We start from the raw sequence: 18,870 nt of genomic DNA, 5'->3' as shown, positions 1-18,870 counted from the left end.
CTTATTTCAGGAGAATTTATATCATGGTTTTGGTGTGTGGTAACTACACTAAGGTTTATAACTGTATTAATAATAATTAATGCATTAATAATAATAAAAAAACACAAGACCAAAAGTTACATGAAGATCTTTATACATGGTATGAAAAAACTAACAGAGTATAAATGTATTACAGAGTTTTGCTTTGGAAAACAGATAAAGCCACTTGATGTAATGCTTTAATGTCTACAATTACAAATGATCAGCTTTTAATTATATTATGAAAAATTAATAGCACAATTAAATAAGTATAATTTGGAAACTTTAATCAAAACAACTGGGTTACAAAGGTATTGGGAAAAAGTCACAAACTGACAAATGCTGCAGAAGTAAATATTAATAAACAGCTTTGAAAGTTTACTTTGAGGCCAGTATACTTTTTAATTTCTACACTTTTTCACTTTGGAAAATTCACAATTTTATCCTATAATTTGAAAATATTCTGTCTAGTTTGTTTTGGACTCACAATTTTTTATACCCACAAAGATTTTATCCAGACTAAACTTATATAACAGTAAACAAAGGAACCAACAACTAGGTTTTGATATTTTGGGAAACAGCCATACTTGCTCACTTGGTATACTGGTACTTTTATATCTGCACAATAAATACACACACTGGCATCTCCACTAGGTTGCTAGTACTGGGTTGGACCCCTTTTGCCTTCAGAGCTGCTTTAATTCTTTGTTGGGGAGATTTAAAAAGGAGCTGGAAATTTTCCTCACAGACTTTGGTCTATACTGACATGATAGCATCACACAGCTGCTGCATATTTGTCAGCTCACATCAATCTCCCATTCCACCACGTCCCAAATATAGTGTACTGGATTCAGATCTGCTGACTGTAGAGGTCATTCGAGCACAGCGAACTCACTGTCATGTTAAAGAAACCAGTTTGAGATGATTTGAGTTTTGTGATATGGTGTGTTATCCTGCATGAAGCAGCCATCAGAAGATGGGTACACTGCGATCCAAAAGGGACAGGGTGAGCAACACAGGTAGGCTGTGATGTGGTCTTCTGCTGCTGTAGTCCACCTGCTTCAAGGTTTGTCATGTATTTACAGATGCTCTTCTGTACACTTTGATTTTAACAAGTTGGATATTGTTGAATGTCTGACCTCTGCGATCAAGAAGGCATTTTCACCCAGAGACCTGCTGCTCAATAGATATTTTCTATTTTTTCTGACTTTTTTCTGTAAACCCTAGAGATAGTTGTGTGGGGAAAATCCCAGTAGATCAGTAGCTTCAGAAACACTCAGACCAATCCATTTAGTACCAAAAACCATTTCATGTTCAAGTTAAATCACCTTTCCTCTATATTCTGATGCTCTGTTTGAACTTTAGCAGGTCATCTTGTTCATGTCTGCATGCATCAATGCATTGAGTTGCTACCATGTGATTGATTAGGACAACCTTAATCAGTATTTTTATTCATCTTTAGGCATGAAAAAAAGATTTTTGAACTTCATTTTTTAAACGTGTATTTTTCAAATAGTTTTTTACATGACAACATCACCTTTAGAGTGAGCGGCAGGGTATGGAGTGACACATCAGTGTCCAATGTAGTGGTTTATGTGCAAGTGTACCATCAACACTGATATGAATACAAGAAAACAGTGTTTGAATAGCTGTCCACTGTAGTGACCACTATGCGTAAAAGGGTTAATGAGCAGCTGAACACAACACACAATAAGATTTTATGAGCTTTACAGGGAGACTAATGGTAAAAACGTGAACTCTAGAAAAGTTTAGCTAGCTGTTTTCGGCTGCTTTCAGCTTTTTATTTCAGTATTTGCACTTGTACTCTAACTTTCTCGCTTCATTATATGCTAAAGATATGAGGGCAGTGTAAAATAAAACTAAACCCCCAATATATAAATGTAGCTTTAATTGTGCTATTTCTGAGCACAAGATCTATCAGTGCTGGTACATTAAAGTAAAAAACAGATAACGCATTAAGTAAATTTCTTGATGAAGCGAAGCTTCAGATAGGCAATGATGAGAAATATGATCATCATAACAGTCAAAGCTACATGATTCTCCCACAGACCCCAGCAGGTGTAGTCTATGCCCAGGTACTCCAGATACTGCTCTCCTGTGCATCTGAAATGAGGCATGTTCAAACTGGTCAGATATTAGAGCCACAATACAACATGTTGTTAACCAGTAAGACAGAACTGGACCAATTACTCACGTCTGGCCAGCTGTTTTCACAGTGCAGTTGGCTGTCATAGCTGACATGTTGCTGTTTCGGATTACAACCTCTTCGCAGAACCTCAGACCCACAAATTCGTTTATCTTCAAGGCCTGAACAAAGACAGCAGGTGAGGCAGAGCAGTAAATCCTTAGCAGAACAATTTAAATACAATATGGTGCGTTTGGCAGATCATTTGTTCCATTTTAAAACAATAAATGTAATGTAGCTATTCTCTTTTGGGTCTCAACTCCCTTTTCACGTATATGTTGCCATATAAAGTAATTTCCTGTTTCATTTTTAAAGTCTCTTGTCTCTTGCACGCTGTCTTTAGCTGTGCTTGTGGTCAGTTGGTCCCTAGTTTGTTGGCCTTAATCCTCTCCTTTGAGTTTGGCTCCATCTTCAAACATGACAGTTACTATACATGGGGTTTTTAAAGCGCATTATCAGTAGGCTATCCACTTGGTCATGTATGTTTGGTATAATGTGCCACACCCAACAGTTAAAATCAGAGAAGTCTGTTTAAGTCTATGCATTCAGCCATCTAACATCAAGTTTAGAGCCCAGTTCAGGTCCAACCCCAGTTCAATAAAAACACACTTACAGACAATTAAAACTAAAACTGCTAAAACATATATGTGAAGGAGGTTGTCTGTGATGTGTATTTACAGTGGGGCAAAAAAGTATTTAGTCAGCCACCGATTGTGCAAGTTCCCCCACTTAAAATGATGACAGAGGTCAGTAATTTGCACCAGAGGTACACTTCAACTGTGAGAGACAGAATGTGAAAAAAAAAATCCATGAATCCACATGGTAGGATTTGTAAAGAATTTATTCGTAAATTAGGGTGGAAAATAAGTATTTGGTCACCTCAAACAAGGAAAATCTCTGGCTCTCACAGACCTGTAACGTCTTCTGTAAGAAGCTTTTCTGTCCCCCACTCGTTACCTGTATGAATGGCACCTGTTTGAACTCATCATCTGTATAAAAGACACCTGTCCACAGCCTCAAACAGTCAGACTCCAAACTCCGCCATGGCCAAGACCAAAGAGCTTTCGAAGGACACCAGGAAAAGTCTTGTAGACCTGCACCAGACTGGGAAGAGTGAATCTACAATAGGCAAGCAGCTTGGTGTGAAAAAATCAACTGTGGGAGCAATCATCAGAAAATGGAAGACATACAAGACCACTGATAATCTCCCTCGATCTGGGGCTCCACGCAAGATCTCATCCCGTGGGGTCAAAATGATCATGAGAACGGTGAGCAAAGATCCCAGAACCACACGGGGGGACCTGGTGAATGACCTGCAGAGAGCTGGGACCAAAGTAACAAAGGTCACCATCAGTAACACACTACAACAGCAGGGAATCAAATCCCGCAGTGCCAGACGTGTTCCGCTGCTGAAGCCAGTGCATGTCCAGGCCCGTCTGAAGTTTGCCAGAGAGCACATGGATGATACAGCAGAGGATTGGGAGAATGTCATGTGGTCAGATGAAACCAAAGTAGAACTTTTTGGTATAAACTCAACTCGTCGTGTTTGGAGGAAGAAGAATACTGAGTTGCATCCCAAGAACACCATACCTACTGTGAAGCATGGGGGTGGAAACATCATGCTATGGGGCTGTTTTTCTGCCAAGGGGACAGGACGACTGATCCGTGTTAAGGACAGAATGAATGGGGCCATGTATCGTGAGATTTTGAGCCAAAATCTCCTTCCATCAGTGAGAACTTTGAAGATGAAATGAGGCTGGGTCTTCCAACATGACAATGATCCAAAACACACCGCCCGGGCAACAAAGGAGTGGCTCCGTAAGAAGCATTTGAAAGTCCTGGAGTGGCCTAGCCAGTCTCCAGACCTCAACCCCATAGAAAATCTGTGGCGGGAGTTGAAAGTCCGTGTTGCTCGGCGACAGCCCCAAAACATCACTGCTCTCGAGAAGATCTGCATGGAGGAATGGGCCAAAATACCAGCTACTGTGTGTGCAAACCTGGTAAAGACCTATAGTAAGCGTTTGACCTCTGTTATTGCCAACAAAGGTTATGTTACAAAGTATTGAGTTGTATTTTTGTTATTGACCAAATACTTATTTTCCACCCTGATTTATGAATAAATTCTTTACAAATCCTACCATGTGAATTCATGGATTTTTTTTTTTCACATTCTGTCTCTCACAGTTGAAGTGTACCTCTGGTGCAAATTACTGACCTCTGTCATCATTTTAGGTGGGGGAACTTGCACAATCGGTGGCTGACTAAATACTTTTTTGCCCCACTGTATTTCATTGAGGTGATAACCTCTGTCTGAATTTTGAATTGTTTCTGCTACTTTCTCTATATATCTGCATCGTCTGCTGTCAAAACCTTTAATGCTGACTTACTGCAAGACCATAACGAGGAATACTAAAGTACTTCAGCCAAGCCAACCAGTCTTTGGTGCTGGGTAGATTCACCAGGAGTCCTGAAAAAATCTAGCAGACACAAAGTCAGTTTAGATGTCTTTTTTCTGGAGGGTAGAGCTGACATAACACGACTTACAAACACATCTAAATGTTTCAAAGTCCAGATGCAGGATGTTAATAGTCTCACGGGAGCTTTTACTATCAGACAGTAAAACGTAGATGAATAACTGTCTATTGTTCATTATAATATACGGATAATATAATATATCTGTGTTGCTTATAGAGACTTAGTCAGATATAGATTCAATAGTCAATGTTTTCTGGAAAATTTTGCTATTGATTAAGAAATCAATCAACAATCATTTAAAATGCACTTACTGGCCACTTCATTAGGCATTGCCGTTCTTATACTTAATTTGTCAACCCCGTAGTAGCAACTTGGTGCATTTAAGCAAGTACACAAGGTCAAGAAGACCTGCTGAAGTTCAAACTGAGCATCAGAATGGGAAAGAAAGGTGATTGAAGTGAATTTTTGCCCACACAGCAATCTCAAAAAATGAGAAAATATCCAGTGAATGGCAGGTCTGGGTGAAAATGCTTTGTTGATGCCAAAAGTAAAAGGAGAATGGTCAGACTGCTCTGAGCAGGCAACAGCAACCAACTCGTGACAGTCCAAGTGTGCAGAAGAGCATCTCTGAATGCACGACACATCAAACCTTGAATAAGACCACACCCCAGCATAGCCGACCATCTCCATCCCTTTATAACCACATCTGATGTTAAAGTGACCAGTGAGTTTATGTCATCAGTGAGTCTTCTGTTTAAAATGTCTCATTTCTTTTTTTTAAAAAACCCTAAAGTTGCCTAAAACAAAAAACGGAGATGTCATCTTTACTCCTTCTCCCTTCCAACTTATTTATGTGGGTCATGGGGTTGCTGTATCTCTTACCATCATGAAGACAAAGGTGATGGTCATGAGGATGTTGGCAAGAGCCACGACACTCTGGTCAGCTGAGATGGCCATGGTCATGGCTGTGGCTGTGTAAGCCACCAGAGTCACCGTCAGCATGAAGACAAAAAAGGCTTCTGCTGTGGATTTGAGCCCTGGTTGGACACACAGTTTTGTGCGCTTTTACACACTGATGTCATTTATTTAAATTTAAATGCAAAAATTAAAATAGATAAATAGATAAAAGTCTCACCAATCAAAAAATAGACAACACAGCTGAAGATAACAGAGGTGACGGTGCGCAGAGCGATATCAGACAGGATCTTAGAAAGGAAGTAGACAGACACTCTGTAGTAGCCGCTGATGTACTCGTGCCTGTCACGAGAGAAACACATAAAGCAACAGTTCAATCTAGAGTCACACACACACGTATACGGCGTCCTGATGGAGAACTTACACAAAGAGTTTCCTCTCAGTGATGAAGAGCTCGGCAGCAGAGACAGTACTGAAACACTGGTTGGTAGTGATGAAGAAGAGGGCGCCCATCCTGGAGCAATCAGAAAAGCAAAAGTCTGGTCACTGGGGGTCATGTGATTGTTGGGTTTTTCTCTGTAGGTATTATTGTAGGGTCTACCTTGGAATAGAAAGCGCTTTGAGGCGACTGTTTTTGTAATTTGGTGCTGTATAAATAAAGTTGGAATTGGAACCTCTCGGACAGCACAACACTTAAAGTGCACGCTATCCGGTTGTTCAGTGATGACGCGACAAATCCTACTTCCGGGTCTAAAGTAGTCTGCGTTTAATATGGCTTTTGTGTTGTTAACATGTTTAATGTTATGTATTTTCTTATATTTGATCTCAAAAAGCTCCTAAAACAGTCAGTGATCACTGTTGACCTCCCTCGGCTTTTATTACTGCTAATCATTTATTTAAGCTCAGTTTTTAAAACCTTAGGATGTAACTACAGCCCAGCCCATGCAGCAGTATATGAATGACTAACCTCGTATTGTGGATGGATTATCTCAGTTGTTCTCCTGGCTGAAGTTTGGTCCTTTTACAGCATCCTGCCATGCGATTACATTTGTTCCTGACCACCGAGAACACTCACGGTAACTTTTATCGAGTGGAAAAAAAGTTAGCTTGTTTATATTATGCTAACATAGCTGTGTCGCTAGCGGTCACGTAGCACATCATTATATACCAGCTAGCCAAACTTCAGTAACCCTACAAACGTCACTGCTGTTTAGTTTCCTGTCTTCATTTATGCTGGAAGTGATAACAGAGCTGTACATTTTAATTTGTTTCCAAAACCCCGCAGTCAGGACATGCTATATTGTATTTAGATAGAAGCTAGCGAGCTAACTCCCTGCTAACTTCTAACTCCGTTAAATGTCATAAATTCCGTTTTCATGGATGCCTGGATGTTAAACGCAATTGTTACACCTGGTAGAGCAGAACGCTGATCATTTTATTAAAGATGAAAGACTTTAGACAGTTTTTCAACTCTCAGTAATGCCATAGTGGTCGTTTGATATATGGACCTGCAGCGGAGTTTAGACCCAGACACGGCTAGTGACGTCAGACTGAACAACCGGATACTCAAAAAGCGACTGCACAGATAAGACCTGTATAGGATGCTTGCCAGGAAAAGTCTTAGAAAAAAAATAACATGAGACTCCAACCTGTCAATCAACACAGAAGCAAAGACACAGCTTTGTGCAAAAGTCTTGAGCCACTCCTCATTTCCTTATATTTTGCCTTCAAAGAGCCAGAGTTTCTTGAGCAATAGTTCTCCAGATCTTCTGAAGGTCTTTCAGAAAGCCTGGGGAACTATTGGAGCCCAGACTTCGTCATTATAATGTTGACAGAGAACAGAACAAAAGCCAGCCAACATCCAAAGACCTTTGAATGTCCGTCAAGAAGCCCAGAAAACTATCCCCAAAGATAACTTAAAGAAATGGTAAGAAAGCTTGCCTAAAGGAGTTCAGGCTGTGTAGAAGAATAATGGTAGTCAGACCAAATATTGACTTTTCAGTATGGGGAATTGTACAAACTCTGTACAGGAATATACTGTATGGAGTTTGCACAAATCACTGTACTTATTTCACATTTTCTTAGCAAAACATAAAGAAGTGAGTGGCGGCTCAAGAATTTCAGCACAGTACTGAACTGTTAAGAAAACAGTCATGTTCAGAGCAGAATAAAGACTAAAGATCTTACATACTGTAACGTGACCTTTGAAAACTTGAAAATGTTTGCAGTAGTTTGTCACCGATGTCCTGAGCACAGACTCCCAATCTGAGCAATATTTCACACGACTCCTCACAAATTTCTTTTGCGTTTGTTTCTAGGTTTTTCCCCTCATTGCTGATTTTCCTACGCTGACTGTTGATGCTGATTGTTGTTGCCCCAATATTAGCCCCTACACCAAGCAAAGATGAAGGAGGGGTGAGAAACTTGAGACATTTAAGCCACGTACGGGCTGTCTGCCATTCTGCATGTGCACTGACCTTGAATATAATCACATTAGGTCCCTGTACACTACTGAAAGGAAAAAGGGAGACCACTGAGGTCTCTGATGGGCTTCGCTGGACTTGCGAGTACCAGGTTGTGCCCAATAAAAAACGGTAAGAAGATTAACCGAGCGGGAATTACCTTTCACACTTTTTCACCAGAAGCGGTCACTGACCTGAACATTTATGGGGAAACATGTTGCCTTTAGCGTGTAAACGCATAGTATTAAAAAATAAAAACAAAACAACCTAAAACGAAACAATAAAAGAAGTCCAGTTTAAAACAATGGCTTACTAATAAAAATAAATGCTACTAAAGCTACTAATTTAAACATTTGCCCATCGATATAGATTTTTTGTAGTTGCAGCGCATTAAAAAAGAGTTTTGGGGTTTACATATTGTGGAAAACATCATCTATAAAATATGTAGAGTCCAAACAATTAATAAATTGCTTATTAGTAATTTTCCTCACGAATGCTGCTGGATTCGCTCAGTTTGCTGACATGAGGCACACACAAGAAATCTGGAAAGAGGGAAGCAAAGACACACTGTGTCTTCAAGTGAAGTACCATGCTAAAGAAAGACACTCTACAAACTGGCAACCCAAATGTTATTTTACAGGCTTAAGCGATCAACGAAGCATTACTAAACCAAGCCATGAATATAGCTTAAACATTTTAGCGTCAAATCTTAGGTTGACATTTTTCATGTTAGCTGACTGGTTTGTAGTCTTAAATGAACCTTTTACAAGTGTATTAAACCCATATCTGAACCACATCGCTGCGTCTCACACCCCGACTATGGAGGCGAAGGACTTTCTCGAGCATTTTTTAAGCTGCATTGTTCACTCACACGTGCCAACATTTCCTCTAAATCAGATGGTTTACTGCGATAACTGCAAGACCCGATGGGGAAGTAACAGTCATACTGCAGTAACAGGCCGAGGGCTGTGTTAATGTGACAGTTAATAAAAACATCGATTTTATAAGAGTATGTTGAGGTATTTATTGGCCTGCAGACGATGAGAGACAAAAGGAATTTTGCTGTGTGAGCTTTACATTATTACATGCATTTCATGGAGTGCCATATGTATTAAACCAGCTAAATTACACCGATGTAATAAGTATTATAAGTGAGAGCGATTAGCTGATTAGCTGCTGTGGCATTTAGACAATAGGAATGCTTTAAATAAACAAATAACACACAACATTAAAATGATCAAAGTACAAATTATTTAGCCATGAAGATGTTTTTTTTTTTTTTGGAGATGACAGCAGGACAGTCACATTACATACTCAGAACATTTTGTAAAATATTATTATGTGACTCCAGCTCACTGTTGAGAGCAGTTCTCTCACCTGTTCTGAATACCACTCTGATCATCTTTGACCCCAAAGAAAATGGCTCCCACGATGAGAGCGAGGAAAACGTTGACTCCCAGCTGCGTAAGAGATTTAGACAACGTGATGACTTCTGTGCCTACAACATACACATTCAATATGTTGTTATATAAAAAACCTTAAAACCTCCTGAAGTCCAGTTTAATCCAAACTTACCAGTTTGGATTAAACTGGTAAGTTTAATCCAAACTTGAATTTAGTTTATGGAAAAACTAAATTAAACTTTTGGGGGTAAAAAACAAAACAAAAACATGGGTACAAAGGACTGAAGTGAGCAGAAAATGCTAAGGTTATGTCCTCCTGAACTGATCCTGGGGTGAGATGACTGAATGGAGGGGAAAAAAGGTGAAAGCAAGACATGTTTTAAGCTGAAACTATTTACAGGTTATGACAGGACTAAGCGGTTCCCAGGGTGAAGGGATAAGCCAGTAAGGTTGAGCCTTTTTCACCTCATTCCCCTCAGTCCCTCATGTGGAAGCTGGGCAGCGGCGGGATAGGTCATGATGCCATCATGTGATGACTCCCACACCGGGGCCAAGGGGCTTTGGCTAGATATGATATCAGTTCAGGTTCAGGCCCAAAGAGGCAGGAGTGGGGTCACAACAGTCACCAAAGCTGATTACAGCACCCACGCCACCAAGGAACCTTCTCGAAGGATTATTTTTGACTTATTTAGGACCAATTAGCTGTTAATAATTCTTAAAGTGAGGAGACTTCTGACAGCATTTTGCCGCCATGGGGCGACTAATGGGGGCATAAAGGTGACCCCTCTAACACGCTGCGTATCCTGCTCACGATGATGGGGCCAATACAATGTACACTGTTAAAAAAAAACATTAAAAAACGGTAATATTCTGGCAGCTGGGGCGCCAAAATACTACCGTAAAATAACAAAAAATAACTTCCTCATAAAAATACGGTTATTTCCAGTAATGACAATACAGTTTGTTGCGCTAATTTTACATGGGATCTTGCCTTTTCAAGTGATCTTAAACATTAAATTAGGAACATGTTAATGTGATTAAACAATGAAATTATCTATAAATAGGGAAAAAAAACAAATCCTAAAAAACGGTAATATTCCGGCAATCATGAATATTATGTTGTATTACATTACAGTGATTTAACGTTAATTTACATTCGAAATGTGAATTCACAGTCTATTTACGTAACGTTAATGATATTCTAGAAGAACAGAACAAAACTGTAAAATGCACAGTAAAATACTTTCATATTAGGATTTTTTCCTACAGTGCAGCCATACCCGCGACCTTGTAGTTGTTAGTTCACATTCATTGGCCGATGCTTAGCGTCATGTTATTATGTGTCCCAACATCCAATGGCATGTCACATTGTTTTCATGGCCACACCCTCACCCAGGTGCAGAGGCCTATTTCTGTTCAGGAATGTTGTGAATACTTTGAGATTTATATTAATTGCAATTCCTACCTCTACATTTATTTTTTAAAATATATAATTAGCACAGCGTGGCCGGGCAATGTTTTATATGTTTTTTTTGTTTGTTTTTATTTCTATTAATTATATTTTCACTTGTTACCTCTGAATTATTGAATCAGACCTAGATGACATGAAATTTTCAGCAAAATTATAATTCAAATACTCCTTTAATTATTGATTATTCTCATTAATTTTCTATCATTTTATATATTTTTCCATAGTATTACATTTGAATTTAACAGATCATTCTCTCACATAACAGACAAATATTTGTGAAATTATGATACATTTCTGAATGTATTTTTACAATCTAAATATACATATGTACAAAAAATATATACCGTATTTCCCGGACTACAAAGCGCACCTGAATATTAGCCGCACAAGCTAAAATCAGGGGAAAATCCTGTTTTGTACATACATTAGCCGCACCTGACTAAAAGCCGCAGGTGTTTCAATGTTGACTTGTCATATGTAAGAGAATATGCACAAAGCAAATTGTCAGGAAAGAGATGGCTGTTTGGAGACACATCACTTTTATTAATATTTTGAAAAATAAGTTATGGGTACATATTTGCACAACTTTTTAGGTATATGTACAAGTAGCGGTAATTACAAGTACGAAACATGTGCTGTGCTTCATAAACGAGTAACAAATGTAGTACATAACAATAACCTACAGCACACCAGAAAAATAGATTCAGACTACCTTTTAGGCTCAGGTGGATGGATGGATGTTTTCACACTTTTCCACGCTGTCAGATTCCACCGGTGGAGTTGAGCATAACTTGCTTTTCGCAAGTTTATTGCTGCACACCATCCACGACTCCCGCTGAACGCGTAGCGCTACTTTGAAGTTTGTTTTTCGTGCTACTTGTACGGCACTATGTTGCCTGGCGGATGGACATGTGACCAACATACCACTCTTGAACACCGATACTGTGTGTCTGATCACATGCCCTTCCGCCAGGCAACGTAGTGCCGTACAACAGCGGAACAAACAAAACAAATCGTCTTACGATATGACAAAAATCAGGGACAATCCATAGAAAAGCCGCACCTGACTAAAAGCCGCAGGGTTCAAAGCTTGTGGAAAAAGTAGCGGCTTATAGCCCGACAATTACGGTATTTAAAAAACAAGTAAATTGTGTTTTACTATATTTACAGTGATGTTATGTTATTTTACCTTTGACATGTAAAATCACAGTCTACCTATGTAAATTTCATGATATTCTAGAAAGACAGTACAAAACTGTAAAATATACAGTAAGATACTTTGACATTACTATTTTTTGGAACAGTGTATGCTTTTATTTTTAAACATACTTAAGTTTAAACCTGTCACTAATTAACTATTTAAAGTTACCCATATAGCTACAAAAAAGTTGGTAAAAGTCTTCACCAGCTAATGAGCTTTATGTTCAGCTGACAGACACGAGAGTGGCACTGACCGACGTCTGAAAGTCGAACGCGTGCCCTAAAAGACGATGGTGTACGTGCTTACCTGGGCCACAGATGTTTGGGGGTTCAACATGAGGTTCTGAAATGTTCTGTGAAGGACCCATCGTAGCTGGTGAAAGAACGAGCTGTTGTAGGTGATGGTGCGGGACTTTGGGAGGGACCCACAGCGCTTATCTATAACAATGCGTTCCAGTTCGGCTCGTGTGTTGCTGGAGTAACCGCTGTTCCTGTACTCATCCACCAGGCGCTCCTCGATGCTCTGCCTGGAGCTACTGAGCTCCTTGAAGTCCAAATCTGTTCACAAATACAAAAAAACCCACTCAGTTATATTTTATGTTCATAGCACCAATTCACTCTGGCACTTTATATACAGATTTGACTCTAGAATAGAGTTAATGGTCGACTATGTACACCCCACGATTCAACAGCTTGTAGAACCCCCTTTAGCAGCCACGACTTCAGCTGTTTTCTACATGACTTTATCAAACTCTCCCATGGATGTGAAGGAATCCCTGATTTTTTCTGCTTACGTTTTCACGTGAAATTTTTTCACTTGCAGAAAATGTTAACAAAAATTAAGGCGTTATGAGGTCCAGTAAAAACCATCTGTGTTCCTGTTTTACTCTGTCAACTCTAATTTGTGCGTTTGACATGTTGTTCTAATCACTATAAATGTCAAATTTAAAACACTTTAAATAACTTGTTAATAAAAAGTTCCAGGTAAAAATACTGTATCTTCTTTATTGTATCGTGCCTTTTTGTGGATGTTGCAAAATCAAAGAAAAATGCAAAGAAATGGGCACATTTGCACAGGATATGTTTGTTTGTTGTTATTCTATTAAACCAGGAGATGTGATACAAACTTGACTGAATATTCATAGTTGGTTAATTATGCCGCTACCTTCAGAGCCGTGCACTTTGGTCATTGCTGTGGCGGTGAAGTCTCCGTTAATCACATCCAAAAAGAAGTCAGCTGGGTTGTTGTGGGCCTCGCAGGCATAGCCTTGAACACAAATCACAATGTTGCAGCTCAATATCAAAGCAAATCCTATACATATAGTGACCCTGCAGCTTTTTTAGAAGCTGCACATCCATCTACATTTATTTACTTCATAAATTAAAGAAAACTGTAAAGAAGTGTCTTGTGATGTTACTGTTTAGTCAGTGTAATCACCGATGTTGGCAAAGTAGTCCAAAGCGTTTGGTGCTGGTCCATGGTACACCATTTTACCACCGACCAACAGTGTGAGAGTGTCAAACAGTCTGTAGATGGAGTAGCGAGGTTGGTGGATGGACATAATTATGGTTCTACCATGACTCGCCATTCTGAAAAGACACATAACACAGTAAAAAATCAATAGGCACCACAATAAATTGATCTAAATAAAGTAGAAGCAAACAGCAGCAGTTTTCCTGCTGTAATTCTTCTATGTAAAGTGATAAGCTTCTGTTTAAAGTTAACCAAACTCCAGAATTTAGCTTGAAACACTTTTAAAAATTCTTTAAAGGCCAGAAGCTCAAGATTTTACTTTACTTTAAAGAAATCTGAGAAATTAGAGAGAGTCCGGGCTTTCTCACCTTTTCAGCAGGAGCAGGACAGAGTTAGCAGTGCTTGCGTCTAGCCCGGTGGTTGGTTCATCCAGAAATAGGACAGCAGGATCGATGATCAGCTCCATGCCGATGTTTGTCCTCTTTCTCTCTCCTCCTGAGATTCCTCGGGTCATCTGCGTGCCCACCTGAGGAACAAAAAAAACACCAACAAAACACAACGGGAATCGCTGAAAACGAGCTTCATCTGCCGGGGCAGGCTGCTTGTTAGAGGACAGGTGAGTGACAGGCTGTGATTATCTGCAGCACCTTGGAGTCAGCCACTTCGGTGAGACCCAGTTCTTTAATGAGGTGATTGACTCGAGCCTCCTTCTCGACCTGAGGCACGGAGACGTGCAGTCGCAGAGCGGCAGAAAAACGCAGATTCTCCCTCACGGTCAGGGTGCCCATGACCACATCTTCCTAGCAGGGAGACCAAAGCTTGATCAAAGGTCACAAACTGAAAAGCTATTTTGTAGTTATCATTTCCACAAATCCTTAAGGGAAACAACCAGAAACAAGACGGAGTTCACTGCCTCACTGCAAGGAGTGAACCTCGGCAGGGTTTGCAGGTTTTTCTGGGAGGTCTAAGCCTGCCTGCCTGTCTTCTCTAAGGACACTTGCACAAAATATTTCTCATCTCAAGAGTTTCTTCTTAAAAGAGGTCTAACACAAACACAAACAATCTCAGCACTATGTTTAATGTTTAAAGGCCAACCTCTGTGTGTTAAGTTGGTTTTACAGCCTACAACATTTGCTTTGCTCTCAGACGCAGCGTCTAAGAGAAAGTCAAAGCTCTCAGCTTTTTCTGCATGAAAGCTTAAAGAAACCAGTCGAGGCCGGCCAATGCGTCACTGAAAAAGACCCCAAAACAAAAAATAAGTAGTGAAAAGCCAGTTTACACGTTGCTTAACTTAACACCTAAAGAGAGCTGCATTAAGTACGTAAAAAATCAACCAGAGAATGACTCCGACTTACAGTGCTTAACAAGTTTATTAGACCAAAACACAATTTAAGTTTTATCCCACAGCTGTTCTAAATTAAAAGCACTGCTAATTATCAAAAGCAATTCTTATGTTTCTGTAATGATTAACCCACCAGCATCCATACACTGTTTAATTGAAAGGATTTATTTTAATGTTAACATATATTTATCTGTCCTATCCACAATTTTTCCAATTTAACATTTTACAAAAAAGCTGATTTTTTTATTTTTATTTTTTAGAATTACAGGGTTTTTTTACTAGTGCTCCTAAACAGAAAAAAAAATTTTTCGCGATTGACGCTCAATTAATTCCTGACTTCTCAGAGACGACTAGAGTGCCGGCTCAAATTTGGGTATAAAAATGTAAATTCAGCTGTTATTTACCTGATAAATAGTAACATAATGTGTAGTTTTGAACAAATTTTTGATAGATTTCTAAAATATTTGTGGCAGGTGGTATCAAGCATTTGTTAAGCACTGTACATTTATCAAATAAATATATTTCAAAACATAATATCACTATATCCATATCAGTGCATCTGAGTGGATATAAAATGGTTAATATGAGCTATTTAAAGAAATACAAATTTACCTGGACGACATAGCCAGAGAGGCACTTAAAGTTTGGAGGCTGTGGGGCTCCATCAATGAGAACTTCACCCGAGAGACCTGCGGGATCCTTCCTCGCAGCCAGAATATCCAAGAATCTCAAAGAAAAAGAGCAAAGAAAAATTCTACAGATATCCAAAACAAAAATTAAGGTAATTATTTCAAGATTATATACAATTACGTCCATAGGTATTCAGACAATGTCATTTGAATTCAACGGGCCTAAAAATATCACATTAACTGTTTAGGAATTGCAGGCCTTTTATGCATAAATACCCCATTTTTAAAGGTTCAAAAATAATTAACAAGACGTTTCGTGGCTAGGTGAGGCTCTTTCCCTCATAATTTCAACTGACAAATGAAGCAGACGTAATATCTGAAGTCAGCTCAAAGTATTATGAGCTGACAGAAGGTTTAATAAACAGTCCAGTTTAACTCTCTCAAGGCAGGCGTTGCAGATTTGCAACAGTTAAAAGCTAACAACCTGATTACCCCACATACATATTTTATGAGGTTTTTTTTTACTCAGAAGTACCACTGCAGGTATTCTTTTGTGCATTAGCAACAAAAACTTAATTTGAGCCTGAGAGGGTTAAAAAAATCATGGTTCAAGCTTTACAGGGTTAAGAGCGGCCAAATGAAACACTTGGTTGGTTCCTAAAAACAATGAATCCACTGCCCAGTATTACGACGACTAAAGTGCTGAATTAGTTCTATGGGTCACCGCATCTAACCAAGTGAAGAGCACTATGATCAAGAGACGCTTTCATGAATACAGAGCGTTTACTACAAGGTGCAAACCTCTGGTTACACATCTACAAGAGCTCGCACAGTTCAGGAAAAAAAACCTTGGAAAAATGAAACCAAGATGAACGCGTACCAGTATGAACAGAAGAGAAAACAATGGTGAAGGAGAGAAAATGCTCATGATCCAAAGCACAACCCACCCTCTGTCAAACATGTCAGATGGCTGTTCACAGCAAATGCGATACTTACTTGTACTGCTTGTATTACTGTTTGTTCAATCACATATTGATTAATTGATTTATACTGTAATAAGATAATAATACAATGATTTATAGACCTAACTGTATTTTTGAAAACTGAAGTAGTACTCACGAAGATTTTCCACTTCCAGTAGGTCCAAGAATAGCATTCAGACCAGGTCTCATAATCCCACTGCGAGACAGTGACACAGGCAAAAAGAGTGTAATGATTTAATAATGAAAAAAGAAACTCAAATACTGGGACACATATTTGCTTATGTTTCCAATTATAAATGTTTTTTCTTAGATTTTTACTGTATCAGTTTTATGCCACAGACACAAAGCATGTGAATCAAAGTAGTTAATATGGTCCTTAGACACATGCTGAAATGAACTACTTTTATTAAATGAATCATCCCTCCCAATCCCATTTAAAGTAATATTCATGAATGGATTTTACAGCAAATACAGATATCATATCATTTTTTTTAAAAAAAGTAACAATTTAAAGAACTTCAGAGACTTCAGAAAGCACGGAGTGAGTCAGTGATTTAAAACGGAGTTGAAGACTGAATTAAGGTCTGGCGGTGGATCACGTGACGCTGTTTAATTCGTTTCCCTGGCAGACTGCTCTTTAGTGCATTTGAGAGATTATATGCAAGAAACCATGCTTAATATCATATAATTAACACTGTGGCAGGAAAAAGGTTCCCCCCCCAAAAAACTTGTGTGAAATGATTCATTCTTCCATGGGAAACGTCAGCTGTATTTAATACCATCAGAAAGGAACTGCAAGGGTCTATTCACTATTGTCCCACTTTGTACTGGACTGACATGGAAAACAAAAGAAAAAAAGCAAGACGACACCCCCCAAAATTAAAAGAAATCTAAAACAGTCAGTGCAATAAAATTCAAAAGGATTCATTTGGCATTTTTTCTGAAATTCAACAAAGTAAAAATCATAAGATTTCTACTGTTTAATGGGGTTCTGTGCATGTTCAGCTAGCTTAAGCAGAGGGGAAATAATTAAAAAAAAACAGGTATTAAATGTTTTACAGGTTTTCTGCTGCACTTATCAAGTGAGCAAATCATAGCTCTGCAGGTTAATATCTGTAAATTCATGTGCGCGTAGTGTGTGAGTGATGAGAAAACGGAGGAAAGCGAGGGAGAAGGTGACAGAGCGGAGAAAGACAAAGAGACTGACTTGAGGTCCACCAGTATTTCCTTGGAGAGGATCTTTCTTTTGCAGAGGAAGCCGCTCTGCTGCTGCACTTTGTACTGGATGTTGTGGAAGCTCACGGTGGAACCGCACCGCTGTTTTGTCCCGTCCACGCCCGTGCCGACCTTTGACACGGCCATCCCGTTAGTACCGATGTCTTCTATCATTGCAATGTTGATGTGACTGGTTTTCTCCATCATCCTCTGCTGCAACCAAAAACACAGAATTTTATACATGAAAGAGAAACGCTGTTACTTTACTAAAGGCACAGACTGATCAGTATGGTGATAAGGATCGCTTTGAAGTGGTGTTAAGGTTTCCACCTCTTGAATACCTGCTGGATGCAAATCACTTTTTGAAGCAATAATCCTAAAATCAGCATAGTTATCAGCTGTTTTAACCATCCTGAGAGTCTCACTTAAATAATAAACACCTGCAAAAGTGGTAAACAAGATAGTAACTAAATGTTCATTGCCAAAGGAGGCATTAGCTCTAAATTTTATAAAGCAAAAAAGATCAACATGTGGACACACATTTCTTCTAATCTACTCTAATCTAATTTAATTTTGAAGTTGTAAGTTTAAATGCAGGCTAAGGCTGGTATTCTACGGCTTCGAAGGGATAAACTGATAAGGATAAATAAATACAACAAATAAAAATCCTGGAATTTAAGGAACAGTGGACTTTTCACTGCATTACTCGGGGATGACATGCTGGACAACACTGTAAGCTTAATATTTCTAAACACATTTATGAGGGTGCTCGACTCAAAGGACATGTCCACTATTTATTTTAACTTGTATTAATTTAGAGGACTAAAGATGTACTGAAACGTATTGATGTGCTTTACTATTATTATTATTATTGGGAACAAAGTACAGTTTTTAAATCCACACGTTGTTTCTGTGGCACGCGCTGCTCTTTATAGCAGTGTTTTGTGTTTGAGCTCACGTGTTAAAGAAAGAAAAAAAAACACAGCAGGTATATGAGTGGACAAGAATATTATAGCTATGTAAAACACGTGACCTCGGTGATTTACACTCCATGGGTCAAACCTGCCTGAGATAAAA

General features: G+C 38.9%; 1 protein-coding gene and 1 long non-coding RNA gene across 3 annotated transcripts; one reads left to right on the top strand and one right to left on the bottom strand.

The window, feature by feature from the left end:
- Window positions 1-58: 58 nt before the first annotated feature.
- Window positions 59-16,110, bottom strand: abcg2d (ATP binding cassette subfamily G member 2 (JR blood group)). Its single transcript, XM_085409687.1, has 13 exons — window positions 15,579-16,110; window positions 14,272-14,424; window positions 13,993-14,150; window positions 13,589-13,740; window positions 13,316-13,417; window positions 12,458-12,708; window positions 9,454-9,536; window positions 6,039-6,128; window positions 5,835-5,956; window positions 5,582-5,736; window positions 4,612-4,701; window positions 2,234-2,346; window positions 59-2,142 (listed from the first exon to the last, which is right to left on the bottom strand). The coding sequence occupies exons 1-13, from the start codon at window positions 15,780-15,782 to the stop codon at window positions 1,995-1,997; spliced, it is 1,821 nt and encodes a 606-aa protein (XP_085265813.1). The 5' UTR covers window positions 15,783-16,110; the 3' UTR covers window positions 59-1,994.
- On the top strand, window positions 5,987-13,267 carry LOC146667913 (uncharacterized). Of its 2 annotated transcripts, XR_014912102.1 has the most exons (4): window positions 5,987-6,690; window positions 7,933-8,029; window positions 8,112-8,208; window positions 12,379-13,267. It is a non-coding gene; the product is annotated as an uncharacterized LOC146667913 (long non-coding RNA). The 2 variants fall into 2 exon arrangements; XR_014912101.1 differs by lacking the exon at window positions 5,987-6,690 and having other exon boundaries at window positions 7,099-8,029.
- Window positions 16,111-18,870: the final 2,760 nt, after the last annotated feature.

This window comes from Rhamphochromis longiceps, linkage group LG6 (assembly GCF_057381845.1).
Source record: "Rhamphochromis longiceps isolate RC_006_pf linkage group LG6, R_longiceps_female_GT1.1, whole genome shotgun sequence".
In the NCBI taxonomy this organism is placed as follows: Eukaryota; Metazoa; Chordata; class Actinopteri; order Cichliformes; family Cichlidae; genus Rhamphochromis; species Rhamphochromis longiceps.
The sequence above is the reverse complement of the archived record's forward strand: the minus strand, read 5'-3'. Positions and strand labels throughout refer to the sequence as shown.

Excerpts from the sequence above, each read along its gene's own strand:
- abcg2d (XM_085409687.1), bottom strand. The coding sequence starts at position 15,782 with ATGGACGTAATTGTATATAATCTTGAAATAATTACCTTAATTTTTGTT. Across the intron at positions 5,957-6,038 it reads ACTGAGAGGAAACTCTTTGT|GCACGAGTACATCAGCGGCT; the intron begins GTAAGTTCTCCA and ends CTCTCGTGACAG. Across the intron at positions 4,702-5,581 it reads TCACCTTTGTCTTCATGATG|ATTTTTTCAGGACTCCTGGT; the intron begins GTAAGAGATACA and ends TGTGTCTGCTAG.